The 19,024-nt window shown below is 41.6% G+C and overlaps 1 protein-coding gene across 1 annotated transcript in view; it reads right to left on the reverse strand.

Annotated features, from left to right (window-relative positions):
• Positions 1-18,762, reverse strand: part of SERINC2 (serine incorporator 2) — a 52,668-nt gene extending 33,906 nt beyond the window's left edge. Inside the window, exon 1 of the mRNA XM_089686296.1 lies at positions 18,647-18,762. Within this exon, the coding sequence (XP_089542422.1) occupies positions 18,647-18,685 (39 nt within the window). The 5' untranslated portion in view covers positions 18,686-18,762. The remainder of the gene's footprint in view (positions 1-18,646) is intronic.
• Positions 18,763-19,024: the final 262 nt, after the last annotated feature.

The raw sequence follows: 19,024 nt of genomic DNA on the forward strand, positions 1-19,024 counted from the left end.
TTTGTTAGACATGCATTTCTTTTGAATTTTTTTGTTGCTATTCTTTCTCTCAGTGTTACAATACACCTACCATTCGATTTTTGGACTGATCATTTCTTTGTGAGTGGGCAAACATTCAAAATCAGCAGGGGATCAAATACTTATTTCCTTCACTGTATAGATGTGCACATTCCAGACCAAATACTGGCAATGATTATAAAGTGACAGTAGATAGCCAGCCTAAACTAAAGAACTTGGAATCACAGTGTACCACACACACACCCACTATATATATATATATATATACACACACACACACACACATACATAAGAGGGGGTGACATCCCTAATAATCGGTAAGGAAACAGTTGATGTCTATGTCACGGTCTAATCCTTCAGGGTCCAATGTTTCTAATTTAAAAATCCATCGAGTTTCCATTTGCGAGAACTTTTGTGTCATATCTGTACCCCTCCAGTGTTTAGAATTCCTGTCTATTCCCCACAAATAACCTGGGGTCTCGATTATGTTTCAATCGGAAATGAATGGACACACTGTGCTGTCTATATCCATTTTTTATATTCATTAAATTGAAAGACAATGTGCGCGATTGTAAAAAACAAACAAAATATCCACTGAGCTGCTGCAATAACACTTAAAAGTGATCCCGCGCTCAAAATAAACCAATCTGAAAAACTGTGTTGCGCTAGCTCATAAACGCAATATTCATGTACATACAAAACATATAAAAAACAATAAAAGTCCCTATAATTGTGACAGTTCAGTCAATTATTGTGCTTGATTAAAATGTGTTTGATATAGAATGTGCTCCAAAAAAAACTTCAGTGCTCCACCGTAAAATCTGTGCACCTCCACCTTTGAATAAGGATGGCCACTCACCTCATAGCATGGACCTATAAACTAATATAGATCAACCAAGCAAAATGATTCCATCAAAAAGGCTCCATATGGCAGCAAAGAGCTCATACAGGCACCTCCATAGATGACACTATAAAAACAAATCTCTTCCCAGCTTAAACTCCACATGTAAGGAAGAAAAGGACAGATCCCACAGTGTAATACAGTTTTAATCTCTTAGAAACATGTAGGGAATAACACTCACATTGTTCAGATAAGTCACAAGCATAGAGAACTTCCAGTCCGATCATGTGACCAGGAATGCCGTCACTAAGCTCCGCCCCGCGCATTACACCACCGAACACGTGGCTTCGTCAGGGAAAGCTTTCTGTACTTGGCAAGTGATGAAAGAGTCTGTTGTAATGGTATTTTAAATTTAAATATTAAAAATGTTATACTTACCTGAAATGGTAATCCCCCGCAGGCACTGCTACTCCTATTCTAAAAAGTGCCCTTGTAGCAAGGCGTGTTCTGTGGAGGCACTCACGTGGGCACACTCCCAAGCCGAGCCAGGTTGAATAAGTTCATAGACACACACAGTTCAGCTCAACCCACCCCTGATCCCTCCTCACAGGATTTCATTGACAGCAGCAGAAGCTAATGGCTCCTGCTGCTGTCAGTGTGTCCTGTGTGAAGAGGGAGAGACAGCAGTGCTGCTGCAGACCGGCACAGCACTGGATTTAAAGAGGAGCCAGGTTAATATTTAAGGAGGGGGGGGGGGCTATGGGAAGCTGATCGTGGAAGGTTTTTTTTTTTTTGTTTTTTTTTAACTTTAGTGCAGAGAATGCATTAAGCTAGAAAACCTGAAGCCTTTAGAACCACTTTAATTCATCAAAGAATTGCCTGAACATGAGAATTTTGTTCACTATTATTTGACATTCCACACAAAGTGAAGTATTAAATATTTAAAAATGTGCATTACCCAAGTTCTCACTAAACAGGCACTACAAATTGAAATGGTCATACTTAAAAAAAAAATGTTTAACCCCTAAGCAACATCTGTATATGAAGCCATCTGCTACCAAAGTGAACCACCATTTCCAAGTTGGCCTGTTATATAAAACTGTCTGAACCAAAGGTGTATTCAGCTGCAGCCAGTCTAATTCCAGCTTGTGTCAAAAAACAGTTCTAATTTCAGACCATGACAAAAGAAGCAACCTAAAGTGTATGTATAACCAAAACTTTTTTATAGAAAAAAAAAGTAGGAAGGGGTTAAAAGCCCTATCATGTTCTTTTTTGCTGTCTGTGATTTCCCTTTACTTTCTATCTTGGAGATCCAACCAGAAAGAAGATGATACCTCTGCAAAGTGAGCATATCTCCATCTCTGGCAGTTGTTACCAGAACATTATATGGTATTAGAAGATTTCCCTTCACCCTTTTGCTCTCATGAAAACTCGGCCCATACACACTATAGTGGTCCGTAAATGTATGTTTTGTTAGGACAGTGCACTCATTTTAACAGGCTGCTTATGGCACCAAAATGGTGCACCTGCCATTTCTGGCAGTGCAAGACAACATCCATTAGTGCATTGCTGTGCACTCCCCTATGCTGCAATGTGCATCTGTTGACAAGATACTTTGAGGTATTGTTGAGCATGAATAATACCGCAATGGTGCCTTATGGATAAGATCTTCAGTATCCAATACTGCTATTACTATTTATTAATCTATCTCCTTTGTGAATATTTACCAGATCTTTGTTTGTATATACCTTGTGCAAGGCTAATTTGTTATTATAGGGACGCTAATAATGCCTTTGTTAGGAGGTGGCACCTGCTGTTATTCTTGCATATCTTATGTGAAGTTCATTATGGGGTACCACCCCCACTGTTTTTGTATCATATGAAAAATGTCAATAAACAAACTGAACAAGAATAATACCACACTGCACCTTCACATGTAAGGTGAACTGCCATACATTCTCAAATATAATAGTGTAAATAGGCCCTGAAAGGTAAAGTTTCCTCTTAGTTCCTGTCTCTCTGACATTGGTCACCAGAATACATAGATTGGTGAATCTCCCAAGTGGAGACACAGACTCCAATAAAAACTTGTCAGTGGGCCCAAATCTTCCTCACTCCAAGAAAAAACAAAATAGAAGGAGAAAGACAAAAACTTTTTTGCCTTTATATACACTTAATATGTGGTGTCCATACCTGTAGATGTCACTATTTATAGTTTACTTGACCAATTTAGTTCCAGTTCCTGCTGTGATATGCTCAGAAAACTGCATTTGTTATTTAGATTCCTGAATGACAAATGTGGCATTTACCTACTTCTTGAAAACTGTATTTACTAAGGAGGACTGCAAATATACACCTCACTTCCTGAGCCATGACTTAGCTAGTGTGTACTTAAGGAGAAGTATAGCCAAAGCTACTGGTGACTGTGATGTCATCCTCTCCTCTCCATCTTGTGCATTTGTATTCGTTAAAAAAAAAAAAAAAAGAGAAAAGATGTTTGCTGAATTGCAGAGGGGAGCAAGCAATCCCATGTATTCAGGGAGCACTCAGAACAGAGCTGACTATATGCAGCACAGACTACTATAGTAAAGCATTCCCAGCTCCAGATGTGACCTATGGATAATTACATTTAAGTTCAGTATAACAGGGAGATCGGTGACCCTTCGAATGCATTTTCCCTGTGGATTTCGAGCAGGTGACAGGTAGATCGCATCCCTTCCTTGCCGATCTCCAGAACCTGGACAGGAGGGGCAGCATTTACTGGAATCTATCCCATGTAGTTCCACCCTGTAGCCGCTGAAAACTGGCTTGTCCTCCTCTCCCTCCTGCCAGCATTCAGCTGTGTAGGAGGAAAATACAGGGGATCAGTTCCAGTAAATGCTGCCCCTCCTGTCCAGGCTCCTCTTCCTTCTGCTGCCTGGGCCCCATTTGCTCCCCAGATACATCCATCACATTGTTGCCAGCTTCTATCCTAGCTGCCTCGGGCACACAGGGAGCAGGATCTTCTCAGGATGGGGAAAGGTAAATATATCATAAAAAGGGTTCGGAACCCAGATATTTCACCAAAGCACCCCTAACAAGGCTACTAAAAAAATTGTAAAAGGCAAAAAATAATTTTAGCAAAAAAATAAACTATTAAAAACAAAAAACTACTGACACCATCCACTTGTCCTACTGATTGACACTTTCCACTTTTGAGGTAGGCCAAGTTTATATTTTTACAGTGACTTTTTATTTCTATGTTTCCCTTAATATTTAGTTAGATCCTGATAATTTCTAAAAAAAAACAAAAAACAAAAAACAAAAAAAAAAACAAAAAACAAGAAAAACTGCCGAGGGTCTTTGATCTGTTTCATGTTGATGAGGTAGATTTCCACCTCAAAGGTTTCCTATGCCTGCTTTAACATATACATCAACCCCAACTTACTGGAATCAAAGGCATCGATAAACATTTGATGACTGTCATTCATTCCTAACAGTTTTGGTAGATTTGGGCAAAAGTTAGTAGCCAATAGATCTCAAAGGAAATGACAGATCTGTTATTGCTAGTAGCTATTGATCCTCCTAAACAAGGCTGTGTGGATGTCAGAAGACAAATACATCTTTTCAGTGGTCAGGTTACAAACGTATAAATTCCCAGAAGGTAAAAAAATAAAAATAAAATAAAAGTATCACGGACAGTACTTGTTTCTGTCGCAAGTGCACCAATACAGCTACAATCACCTCTCTTTATAACATTTATTTAAAAGGCCTCAATTTGTAACCTGAAGCTGTGGCCACATAACAGGCTGCATTTCAATTCTTTTTTATCCTGGTACTACTACTTGCAGCACGTACAGTGAGGAACAGAAGTATTTGAACACCCTGCGATTTTGCAATTCTCCCACTTAGAAATCATGGAGGGGTCTGAAATTCACATTGTAGGTGCATTCCCACTCAGAGACAGAATTTTTTTTAAAAATTCAGGAAATCACATTGTATGATTTTTAAAGAATTTGTCTTGCACTGCTGAACATAAGTATTTGCAACTATAGAGGTCAAACGTTTCCTGTAGTTCTTGACCAGGTTTGCACACACTGCAACAGGGATTTTGGCCCACTCCTCCACACAGATCTCCTCTAGATCTGTCAGGTTTCGGGGCTGTCGCTGAGCAACACAGAGTTTTAGCTCCCTCCAAACATGTTCTATTGGATTTAGGTCTGGAGACTGGCTAGGCCACTCCAGAACCTTGATATGCTTCTTACGGAGCCACTCCTTGGTTATCCTGGCTGTGTCCTTCGAGTCGTTGTCATGTTGGAAGACCCAGCCACGACCCATCTTCAATGCTCTGACTGAGGGAAGGAGGTTGTTGCTCAAAATCTCACAATAAATGGCCCCATTCATCCTCTCCTTAATACGGTGCAGTCGTCCTGTCTCCTTCGCAGAGAAGCATCCCCAAAGCATGATGTTACCACCCCCATGCTTCACAGTAGGGATGGTGTTCTTGGGATGCAACTCATCCTTTTTCCTCCAAGCACGACGAGTGAAGTTCAGACTAAAAAGTTCTACTTTGGTCTCATCTGACCACATGACTTTCTCCCATGCCTCCTCTGGATCATCCAGATGGTCATTGGCAAACTTCAGACGGGCCTGGACATGTGATGACTTCAGCAGGGGAACCTTCCGTGCATTGCATGATTTGAAACCATGATGGCATAGTGTTCTACCGACAGTGACCTTTGAAACTGTGGTCCCAGCTCTCTTCATGTCATTGACCAGCTCCTCCCTTGTAGTTCTGGGCCGATTCCTCACCTTTCTTATCAGTGATACCCCACGAGGTGAGATCTTGCATGGAGCCCCAGTCCGAGGGAGACTGACAGTCGTCTTTAGCCTCTTCCATTTTCTAACAATTGCTCCAACAGTTGATCCATTTTCACCAAGCTGCTTGGCAATTGCTCCGTAGCCCTTTCCAGCCTTGTGGAGGTCCCAAATTTTGTCTCTGGTGTCTGTTGACAGCTCTTTGGTCTTGCCCATGGTAGTTGGTGTCTGACTGACTGTGGGGTGGACAGGTGTCTTTAAAGAGCTCAGACAGGTGCTACTAAGTTAGATTAATGAGTGGAGTAGAGGTGGACCTTTAAAGGCACAGTAACAGGTCTTTGAGAGCCAGAATTCTTGCTGTTTCTTAGGTGTTCAAATACTTATGTTCAGCAGTGCAAGAGAAATCAATTCTTTAAAAATCATACAATGTGATTTCCTGAATTTTTTTTTTAATTCTGTCTCTCAGAGTGGGAATGCACCTACAATGTGAATTTCAGACCCCTCCATGATTTCTAAGTGGGAGAACTTGCACAATCGCAGGGTGTTCAAATACTTCTGTTCCTCACTGTATGTTGCATCCTAATTATGAAGACACTGGGTTATTTGATATCAAAATAGTCCAAAATGGAGTCATAACATCACAACATGAAGGGCAACAACAAAATTGACTAGCTGCAGGAGGAGCAGCTTGTAATCACTGGTCATCACTACAAGAAGAGGTGATGCAAATTGTCATGGAATAGCAGATTCAGGTACGTTAATCAGGGTCTTAGAAGATTTTATTATTATTATTTTAAGACTATAAAATGGTGAGAAGCTGGTTGGGAAACACTAGTGTTTTCTAACCCCAGAATTCATCTTTAAAAGGTTAGTTGGAATTATATACCAAGACATTGGAGAGTGGTCTTACACACAGGTATATAGCAAATACCCTCAGGAATTCTCTCTAGATGCAAGGCCGCTATATTCAAATAGTCCTATTGTACAACTTCTGCTGGAGAAAGGCAGGGTAGGTGCACTGTAGATACCTCCTTCATTGGATTATCAGAAAACCAGCAGATTGTAGTCCAATATTTCCACTCATCCCTTCTCCCAACAAGCCTCAGCTAGCAATCCATAGGATGCCCTGCAAGACTGTCAGGAAATACAGTCAGGTCCATAAATATTGGGACATCGGCACAATTCTAAGATTTTTGGCTCTATACACCACCACAATGTATTTGAAATGAAACAAACAAGATGTGCTTTAACTGCAGACTGTCAGCTTTAATTTGAGGGTATTTACATCCAAATCAGGTGAACGGTGTAGGAATTACAACAGTTTGCATATGTGCCTCCCACTTGTTAAGGGACCAAAAGTAATGGGACAGAATAATAATCATAAATCAAACTTTCACTTTTTAATACTTGGTTGCAAATGCTTTGCAGTCAATTACAGCCTGAAGTCTGGAACGCATAGACATCACCAGACGCTGGGTTTCATCCCTGGTGATGCTCTGCGAGGCCTCTACTGCAACTGTCTTCAGTTCCTGCTTGTTCTTGGGGCATTTTCCCTTCAGTTTTGTCTTCAGCAAGTGAAATGCATGCTCAATCAGATTCAGGTCAGGTGATAGACTTGGCCATTGCATAACATTCCACTTCTTTCCCTTAAAAAACTCTTTGGTTGCTTTTGCAGTATGCTTTGGGTCATTGTCCATCTGCACTGTGAAGCGGCGTCCAATGAGTTGTGAAGCATTTGGCTGAATATGAGCAGATAATATTGCCCGAAACACTTCAGAATTCATCCTGCTGTTTTTGTCAGCAGTCACATCGTCAATAAATACAAGAGAACCAGTTCCATTGGCAGCCATACATGCCCACGCCATGACACTACCACCACCATGCTTCACTGATGAGGTGGTATGATTAGGATCATGAGCAGTTCCTTTCCTTCTCCATACTCTTCTCTTCCCATCACTCTGGTACAAGTTGATCTTGGTCTCATCTGTCCATAGGATGTTGTTCCAGAACTGTGAAGGCTTTTTTAGATGTCGTTTGGCAAACTCTAATCTGGCCTTCCTGTTTTTGAGGCTCAGCAATGGTTTCCATCTTGTGGTGAACCCTCTGTATTCACTCTGGTGAAGTCTTCTCTTGATTGTTGACTTTGACACACATACACCTACCTCCTGGAGAGTGTTCTTGATCTGGCCAACTGTTGTGAAGGGTGTTTTCTTCACCAGGGAAAGAATTCTTCGGTCATCCACCACAGTTGTTTTTCGTGGTCTTCCGGGTCTTTTGGTGTTGCTGAGCTCACTAGTGCGTTCCTTCTTTTTAAGAATGTTCCAAACAGTTGTTTTGGCCACGCCTAATGTTTTTGCTATCTCTCTGATGGGTTTGTTTTGTTTTTTTCAGCCTAATGATGGCTTGCTTCACTGATAGTGACAGCTCTTTGGATCTCATCTTGAGAGTTGACAGCAACAGATTCCAAATGCAAATAGCACACTTGAAATGAACTCTGGGCCTTTTATCTGCTCATTGTAATTGGGATAATGAGGGAATAACACACACCTGGCCATGGAACAGCTGAGAAGCCAATTGTCCCATTACTTTTGGTCCCTTAACAAGTGGGAGGCACATATGCAAACTGTTGTAATTCCTACACTGTTCACCTGATTTGGATGTAAATACCCTCAATTTAAAGCTGACAGTCTGCAGTTAAAGCACATCTTGTTTGTTTCATTTCAAATCCATTGTGGTGGTGTATAGAGCCAAAAATGTTAGAATTGTGTCACTGTCCCAATATTTATGGACCTGACTCTATCTACCGCCAACTAAAGATTTAATTCTGTGTTGTCTGCATTGTTAAAAGTTACCGTAATCATCATATACAATATATAAGGATGGCAAGTTTATTTATATATCTGTTCCTCTAAGACCCTGGATACAAAATAACTTTATAAACCATGAAATACATTAGTATTCGTTGACTCTGGTTGAAACACGCACGCAGATGTTTTTCTAGTGTCATGTGCTTACACAAGAATCTGCTGTTTATTAACCTAAGTTATGATTAAATATTACTTTACTACGGCCTCGAAAACAGCAACTTACCCTGTGTACTTACAACACACTAAAGTTAGGTTCACATCTTTGTGGTTTCCCTGCAGCCATGCTTGCACAGCAGCAACAGTCCTATTCATTTGAATGGGCTGCTGTACATGTGGGAAATGGAGGGAAAAGGACCCTGTGAATTTTCCAAAATTGCAGCCACACGAAAACAGAATGGCACAATGTGTTTCCGCACACAGGTTTTACATTCTGTGGAGGTGCCATTAAGAATAAATGGCACCCCTACATGTCTGTTAAACAGCAGCGCATTTTTTGCTGCATATGCAGGAACACGTGCGATTTACATGCTGTCCCTCATTTACACAAATGTGAGCCTAGGCTAAAAACATATCTAACATATCTAAGTGACTTTTAAAAAGCACAGATTGAAAGTTTTATTTCCATTTTTAACAGGGCCACTCAGCTATTTACCACCTGATTACTACCTGGATGTTTAGCATTGCTGCTTGCATTCTTTTTTCTTAAAAATCTTAATCAAGAATGCCATAAGAAAAGGGCTGGAAAAATATAAATATTGTAAGTAGCAAACCACATACACACAAACAAATCACAGCAGATCCACCACCAGGCTTATAGCAGAACAAAAAATTGAATATATTGCAGCTTACCAGTTCTTAGACGGAGTGTCTGCATTCGGTTTTTTTTCAGGCTAAGAATATTTTCAGTAATTACAGAAAAAAGCACTTGATCTGCTAGAAATGTACTACAGTATTCTAATCAGTCCCATATAATTGAGTTAAACCAAGCCAGAAATGTTTGAAGTCCAGCCTGGGTGACAACAATGGCTTCTTCCATAGATGCAATGGCGGGGGGGGGGGGGTAAATGTAGGCGTCCCTAGGACAAGAAGTGTGTTAATTCACATGATTACCAGATGAAGAAAAAAAAAAAAAAAAAGTTGGGAAAGTAGGGGGCAACTTGAAAACAAGTGCAGCCATCACATCTAAGGATTGGTAAACTGTGATGTTACATGTTTGATTTAGATGTGTTTTAAAGTGTTACAGTGGCTGGGTCAGTCACCATCGTTGACACAAGCAGTGGATCACAATCCAGATATTTCCATTGGCAGCCTAAAAGATGGCAGGGAAGAGAATGAAGGTGTGATGCTGTGGCACTGGGCTCTTAAGGATGTACAGTGCTTTGTCCTTCATGGGCAAAGCAGTTTTGGATGTCCAGTGTTCAGTTCCTGCAATGCTTCTTTACCACAAACCATAACACTGGTTCGAGTTCGGCTCCCTGATCACAGTAGTCAGTTTCAAAATGCCTTTGGCTTCTCTAAGAGGCAGATTTACATACAGTGAGGAACAGAAGTATTTGAACACCCTGTGATTTTGCAATTTCTCCCACTTAGAAATCATGGAGGGGTCTGAAATTCACATTGTAGGTGCATTCCCACTCTGAGAGACAGAATTTAAAAAAAAAAAAAAAAAAAAAAAAAAAAAAATCACATTGTATGATTTTTAAAGATTTGATTTGTCTTGCACTGCTGAACATAAGTATTTGAACACCTAAGAAACAGCAAGAATTCTGGCTCTCAAAGACCTGTTACTGTGCCTTTAAAAAGTCCACCTCTACTGCACTCATTAATCTAACTTAGTAGCACCTGTCTGAGCTCTTTAAAGACACCTGTCCACCCCACAGTCAGTGAGACACCAACTACTACCATGGGCAAGACTAAAGAGCTGTCAAAAGACACCAGAGACAAAATTGTGGACCTCCACAAGGCTGGAAAGGGCTAGAAGGCAATTGCCAAGAAGCTTGGTGAAAATAGATCAACTGTTGGAGCAATTGTTTGAAAATGGAAGAGGCTAAAGATGACTGTCAGTCTCCCTCGGACTGGGGCTCCATGCAAGATCTCACCTCGTGGGGTATCACTGATAAGAAAGGTGAGGAATCAGCCCAGAACTACAAGGGAGGAGCTGGTCAATGACATGAAGAGAGCTGGGACCACAGTTTCAAAGGTCACTGTCGGTAGAACAATTATGCTGTCATGGTTTCAAATCATGCATTGCACGGAAGGTTCCCCTGCTCAAGCCATCACATGTCCAGGCCCGTCTGAAGCTTGCCAATGACCATCTGGATGATCCAGAGGAGGCATGGGAGAAAGTCATGTGGTCAGATGAGACCAAAGTAGAACTTTTTGTTGTAAACTTCACTCGTCGTGTTTGGAGGAAAAAGAAGGACGAGTTGCATCCCAAGAACACCATCCCTACTGTGAAGCATGGGGGTGCTTATCTGCGAAGGGGACAGGACGACTGCACTGTATTAAGGAGAGAATGAATGGGGCCATTTATTGTGAGATTTTGAGCAACAACCTCCTTCCCTCAGTCAGAGCATTGAAGATGGGTCGTGGCTGGGTCTTCCAACATGACAACGACCTAAAGCACACAGCCAGGATAACCAAGGAGTGGCTCCGTAAGAAGCATATCAAGGTTCTGAATGAGAAAAGAGTGAGGGGCAGGACCAAGCCATGTGTGTGTGAATGGACACACAGAGCAGCAGCTCAGGAATGAGCCTACTCAGAGCTCCCCATAGCAAGCTGCTTGCTGTGGGGGCATTTATCAGGAAGGAGGGGCCTGGAGCGCCAGCGGGGGACCCGAGAAGAGGAGGATCGGAGCTGCTCTGTGCAAAACCATTGTACAGAGCAGGTAAGTATGACGTGTTATTTATTTTTTTAATCTGCCTTTACAATCACTTCAAAAAGTGTGAAAGGAGAAATTTTTGTTTACTCTACAAAAACATTAAAATATAACCTGGACAGATTTGTCAGTATCGCTAGAGAACACTATACGTTATTGGATCATTCTGATATATCAAATTGTTTTCTGGGATTAGTAATACACCCCCCACCACAAAAAAATAAATACTGTAGCTGCTGAACTTTAATAAAAAGGACACTTACCCATCCAGGGATCCGACACTGTCCATACCTGGGCCGATTCTTCGCCAATCTTTAGGTTCCTTGAGCTAGGCGTTTTTGCTAGGGGAAAAAGACAAAGGGGAAGGGCGGGGAGATGCTGAACTTCTGCTAGGATTGCTTAGGCCACGGGTGTCAAACTGGCAGCCCTGCAGCTGTTGCCAAACTACAAGTCCCATGAGGCATTGCAAGATTGACAGTTACAAGCATGACTCCCAAAGGTAGAGGCATGATGGGACTTGTAGTTTCGCAACAGTTGGAGGGCCACCAGTTTGACATCCCTGGCCTAGGCAATCCAAGCGGGAGTGGGCACCTGTCAAAACCAGGTAGGCGGAAAAGCAGAACTTCCCTTTTTAATGCCTGGTTCACACCAATGCGTTTTTTAGTGCTCTTTGCAGAAACGCACTACAGTCTATTGAACATGGTTTCCTATAGGACACGCTAACATCTATGCTTTTTTGAGCTGCTGTATTTTTGGAAAGGGTCAGGGACTTTTTTTTTTTAATGCAAAAAGTAGCATTTTTGCCACAATAGAGTTCAACGTAGACACTGCTGAAACGCATGTAGTGTGTTTTTGCCACGTTTTGTGGTTTCATTCTGCCCAACAACAAAAACAATTCCCATTTAACAAAAAACCTGCAGTAAAAACGCAAAGCTGGGAGGAAGCTGAACATGGTTTCAGGGTTTTTTAACATAATGTAAAGAATTAAGGGGAAAAAATAGGAAAAAAAAAACCTTATGCCTGTAAAACATGGGTGCTCAACCTTTAATCCTGTTGACAACCTGTGACCGTTACAAGCATGACTCACAAAAGTCAGAAGCCACAGGTTGAGAACCCATGCTACAGAACCATCACTGTTTATACCCATCAGTGTTCTTCCACATGTTTATGTCTACTGCCCTGGCTACTGCAAGTCTCTATCAGAAGGTTCACTAGAGCTTCTGGAGTATTGATGCCAGAGACAGCCAGGCAACTAGCACTTTCAGATTGATTACAATGACAATAACAGCTTCTGCATGTGTCTCCATATAGGGTTCTTTTCAGTCTGCTTCTTTATTGGCATCAACTCCAAACACAATACGCTCCCTTTCAGTTCTGGTTGGATTTAGAAAGAGTTGGAAACCCTGATTTTATGACCGTTAATTTTCCACCACTTCCTGTCTTACTTAGCAGCAAATTAAAAGTAAATAAAAGCATTTAGGAACATGGTAATAAAAAGCAGCCATAAATTCTACTATATCGAAACCATAAAAGCTATTTTTGACTGGAGTCACATTCAAGTTGGGAACCTCAGTTCCTAATGCATTCTCCACTGAGAGGCTCTAGAGACCACCAGTGAGAGGAAGGAACCATTCTGTCCTAACCACCACGTCCTAAAGACAGCCACACACTATACGAAAAATTGTACAAAATTCTAATAAATGCAAAGTTAATTCGATTTTCTAATAATTTTCAACTTTGAGCCAAAAAAGTGATTGAAATGTTGGGAAATTTTTTATTGATTGAACAAAATTTGGAAGGTTAGTGTATTTCTGGTGCAGTAAAAATTGTTTGATTTTTAATGTGCAAGGAAACAGTAACCTGGAAGCTCTTTCCGTAACGAATGCTCTGATCCTCCACACAGCTAAAGTGGGAATATACAAGAGAGAGAATGCAGGTGGAAAGGTCAAATATATTTTGTCACTTCATTTTTATGTGAACAAACTGAATGATAAATGGATTCATTTATGTCCACTGAACAATTTCTCATTCAAGATTTGGTCACTACACAAATGTGATGTCATACATGATAGTATCGTGAGCTTCGCTGAAACATTTTTCTTTTTCCAGCGATTTTTCATATAGTGTATGTCCTGCATTAGTGTAGTGAATATCATACATTTATTTAACCACTTGCTAACCACCTACAGTACACTTACTGTGGGCAGGTGGCACAGGCAGGCTGGAACATGTACGTCATCCAACCTCCTCCGGGTTAGGGGCACGCAGCGCGCTGCTCCCATGACCGCTGTGTCTGCTGGACAGTGGATTGCAGGTCCTTGTACCAGCCTGCTATAGGCAAAGGCTATGCAATCACATAATCACAATATCAACAAAGCTGTTATGAATGAATCTCATTCATAACAGCTGTGCTGCCTATACAGTGATGCTGTGATTGGCCCTACATGGTGCTTGGGCCAATCACAGCACCCTGTACCATGTGATTAGCTGTAGCCAATCACAGATCACTAGTAGTCACAGCTGTTATGAATGTAACGCATTCATGACAGTTCAAAACAATGCTGTTACAATGATTATCACTGTAACAGCAATCAAAGTGTAAAAAAAAATAAACCTAAATACTTCAGGCTACTTTCAAAAAAAGGGGCGATTTGTAGATTGTTTGTACTCTCCTGGCATTTTAGGGTCTCAATGGCATAGCAGTCAGCACATCAGGATTGATCAATTTTCAAATTTATATACCATAGTTCGTAGATGTATATATTAAGTACTTATGATGTACTTATTGAGAGGGGTTTTTTTTTCACCAAAGACATGTAGCAGAATGCATTTTGGCCTAACTTTATGAAGACATTTGTTTTTTTTCTTTAATAGGATATGTTTTATACTACAAAAGTAGAAAATATATTTTCCTTTTTCCAAAATTTACTGTATTTTTTCGTTTATATAATAAAAAACCCAGTGGTGATTAAATACCACCAAAAGAAAGATCCATTTGTTTGAAAAAATTATATATATTTCCTTTGGGCACAGTGTTTCATGACCGCACAATTGCCAGATAAAGTAATGCATAAATAGCCTGGTCATAAGGGGGTAAAACCTTCCAGAGGTCAAGCGGTTATAAAAATGACAACTCACTTAAAATCAATAAAAATATGCTTATGGATCACAGGTTCAGGTATCAGGACACACCAGCACACCCAGGCTGAGCATCACTCCTGCCTCTGCTCCTAGCCAGACACTGCCGCCAGGAGCTGGGGCATGGAGCTGTGGCTGTCACAGATTGTACATTTGCCAGCCCTATGTGTATGCCCTGATGCCACGTACAGTCAGGTCCATAAATATTGGGACATCGACACAATTCTAACATTTTTGGCTCTATACACCACCACAATGGATTTGAAATGAATCGAACAAGATGTGCTTTAACTGCAGACTGTCAGCTTTAATTTGAGGGTATTTACATCCAAATCAGGTGAACGGTGTAGGAATTACAACAGTTTGCATATGTGCCTCCCACTTGTTAAGGGACCAAAAGTAATGGGACAATTGGCTTCTCAGCTGTTTCATGGCCAGGTGTGTGTTATTCCATCATTATCCTAATTACAATGAGCAGATAAAAGATCCAGAGTTCATTTCAAGTGTGCTATTTGCATTTGGAATCTGTTGCAGTCAACTCTCAAAATGAGATCCAAAGAGCTGTCACTATCAGTGAAGCAAGCCATCATTAGGCTGAAAAAAACAAAACAAACCCACCAGAGAGATAGCAAAAACATTAGGCGTGGTCAAAACAACTGTTTGGAACATTTTTAAAAAGAAGGAACGCACCGGTGAGCTCAGCAACACCAAAAGACCCGGAAGACCACGGAAAACAACTGTGGTGGATGACCAAAGAATTCTTTCCCTGGTGAAGAAAACACCCTTCACAACAGTTGGTCAGATCAAGAACACTCTCCAGGAGGTAGGTGTATGTGTGTCAAAGTCAACAATCAAGAGAAGACTTCACCAGAGTGAATACAGAGGGTTCAACACAAGATGGTGAGCCTCAAAAACAGGAGGGCCAGATTAGAGTTTGCCAAACGACATCTAAAAAAGCCTTCACAGTTCTGGAACAACATCCTATGGACAGATGAGACCAAGATCAACTTGTACCAGAGTGATGGGAAGAGAAGAGTATGGAGAAGGAAAGGAACTGCTCATGATCCTAATCATACCACCTCATCAGTGAAGCATGGTGGTGGTAGTGTCATGGCGTGGGCATGTATGGCTGCCGATGGAACTGGTTTTCTTGTATTTATTGATGATGTGACTGCTGACAAAAGCAGCAGGATGAATTCTGAAGTGTTTCGGGCAATATTATCTGCTCATATTCAGCCAAATGCTTCACAACTCATTGGACGCCGCTTCACAGTGCAGATGGACAATGACCCAAAGCATACTGCAAAAGCAACCAAAGAGTTTTTTAAGGGAAAGAAGTGGAATGTTATGCAATGGCCAAGTCAATCACCTGACCTGAATCCGATTGAGCATGCATTTCACTTGCTGAAGACAAAACTGAAGGGAAAATGCCCCAAGAACAAGCAGGAACTGAAGACAGTTGCAGTAAAGGCCTGGCAGAGCATCATCAGGGATGAAACCCAGCATCTGGTGATGTCTATGCATTCCAGACTTCAGGCTGTAATTGACTGCACAGGATTTGCAACCAAGTATTAAAAAGTGAAAGTTTGATTTATGATTATTACTCTGTCCCATTACTTTTGGTCCCTTAATAAGTGGGAGGCACATATGCAAACTGTTGTAATTCCTACACCGTTCACCTGGTTTGGATGTAAATACCCTCAAATTAAAGCTGACAGTCTGCAGTTAAAGCACATCTTGTTTGTTTCATTTCAAATCCATTGTGGTGGTGTATAGAGCCAAAAATGTTAGAATTGTGTCGATGTCCCAATATTTATGGACCTGACTGTATTTGCTGAGATCTGGACCTGTGGTCAGCATACGTTTACTGATTTTATGGGAGTTGTCATTTGTCATTTTTTAAATAAATATACGATATCCATTACACTTAAAAAGGAGAAGTACAGCAAAAGCTTTTTTGGTTGTACTTCTGTGGATCACAGGGGTGCAGTTCGTTCTGCACTCCTGTGACCTGCTGTCCGCTGTTGGCTGCCGTCACTCATCCGGTCCAGGCCGGTGAAAGATTCCAACCTCAAAGTCAGGATCCACCCCAGAGTCTGGAGCAGCACCTGGCTTAACCTCTCAACGAGACACTGACAGCCGCTCCCTCCCCTCCACAGCCCAGCACTCCAGTGAACACTGGGGTACAGAGCAGACAGTGGTGACTGACAGTCCTGCTCTGCACAGAACAGAGAAGAGAACTCAACAGTTAGCGGTCATGTGATCGCTCAGTTCTCACACTTAGAGTCAGCGGGGGACTGATGCTGCATCCACCTATGTAAGTATAAATAGGGGGAAAAAAAAAAAAAAAGCCCTACCTCTCTTTTAAGCCCCATACACACAATGAGAATATTGAATAATTGTCTGTTTTTTTCTTTTCCATTCTAGTCTCATATCAAAAATGATGGGGTTACAAAAGCTCTTGTACAACAGAATAAAAATTTGAAGTGATGTAACGTATTTGTATTTTCAGATGGAAACTTGCCAATTAACCACTTGCCTACCTCCCTACAGCAGATATACTGCTACAGGGCGGCCATTCTGCGCAGTCACATATATACATGACTTTGCAGTTCCTGGTATTGGGTGTGCACGCCGCCCTACCCGCGCTGCCATTGGTTACAGCGGATGTCAATCACTGGGTCCCAGCCAACACTCAGTGATCGTCAGTGAAGCGGACGAGGGAGAGATCTGTGTGTAAACTGCACAGATCTCTCTACTGTCAGCATGGACATGCTGCTTGCTTTCTCTCTCTCTCTACACAGCTGAGAGAGAAAAAGAATCATGTCTCCCTAGTAAAACAACACCCAGTGTAAGCACAACACAGCAAAATATACACAGCACACAGTTAACCCTTTGATCACCCCAGATGTTAACCCCTTCCTGCTCAGTGCCATTAGTACGTCAGTTTTTTTTAAAATTAGCACTGATCATTGTATTAGTGTCACTGGAGATGTCAGTGGCTGTTAGTTCCCCTCCAGTGTCAGAATGCTTGCCGCAGTCCCACTATAAGTCACTGTTAGCCGCCATTACTAGTAAAATTAAATAAATATTCCAGTATATATACCACCACTTGTAGATGCGATAACTTTCACGTAAACCAATTCAGTTACACAATTTTTTTTTGCAAAGACATATAGCAGAATACATTTTGGCCCAAATTTATGAAGAAATTTTTTTTTTATTGGAAAGATTTTATAGCAAAATGTCAAAAATACATATTTTTTTTCAAAATCGTCAGTCTTCTTTTGTTTATAGTGCAAAAAAAAAACTGCAGAGATGATCAAATGACAGCTCTATTTGAGGGGGAAAGAATGAAAAAATTTAATTTATGTGCAGTGCTGCATGACCGCGCAACTGTCAAAGTAATCACAAATAATCACAAATAATGGCCTGGTCAGGAAGGGGGGGGGGGGGGGGGTAAATCCTCTGGAGGGCAAGTAGGTAAACAAAAATCGTACGTTCTAGTATCACGCAAGAAACATTTCTGTGCTTGTCCGTTCGAATAATTTCAGATGAAAGCTGTGTACTAACGATCAGGTTGTCGTACGATTTCTTCAAAAGCGGTATTTTTTCCCAAGATTTTCTGATCCCATGTACGAGGCTTTAGATTGCGCACTCTTCTGTTTAATCAGATGGTCAGCGCCCATGTTAAAGGGACTAGTGATGCATGTTGTGTTTACATGAGGCTGATCTGTCATGTCAGCTGGGCACCAGAGCCCCCCCCCACCCCATCATACCTACAACAAAACAACCCACATATACACCCTGATAAACACAGACAACTAGGAGACAACAACCAGTCCAACTTCACAAGTCTGTAGAGGAGCAGAGCACTGAGAAAAAGTGACATAAACAGGCTGTGTCCACTCAGGACCATCTGCTTCAGCTCCCAGTTGTAAAAGCCCCTGATAAAGTGTCCATAGAGAACAGATAACACCACACACACCCTATATACACCGCCCGACTTGTTCCTGTAACAAGGATGGAGCAGGAGGAAGTTGAGGACGAGATAAGAGAAGTGAGCCTAGCAGCCCCCATGCCGTGTAAAGGCTAGTCAGTACTCACACAGCTCAGCAGGGAACACACTCCCAGGCAGGCACCCATTTTCCAGGACGAAGGAGCACAGAACACACTGAGCCACCACACAGGCAGCTTTGTGAGGAGGATACTGACTCCGCCCCCTCCTGCAGGCTCACCTTACACACATTACCCTCTCCGGTCTGCTCCAGCTTCCGGCCACTCCGAGCCACTCGCTGCTCCCTCACTGTTCCCTCACAGCTTCTTCTCTCCTTCCAACCTCCCGGCTCAATAATACTTCCCATTGACTTTTTCTTTACTGATTTGAAGTAAACCTAAAGAAACAGAATAGCTGGCCATGATTTGGCCGACTGGCCCTCTTTTGGAACCAAATCCATCTCTTTCCTCTTCAGTTGTCCCTTCAGG

Source organism: Staurois parvus, unplaced genomic scaffold, assembly GCF_062004578.1.
Source record: "Staurois parvus isolate SC_StPar_1 unplaced genomic scaffold, SC_StPar_1.0 ptg000394l, whole genome shotgun sequence".
NCBI lineage: Eukaryota > Metazoa > Chordata > Amphibia > Anura > Ranidae > Staurois > Staurois parvus.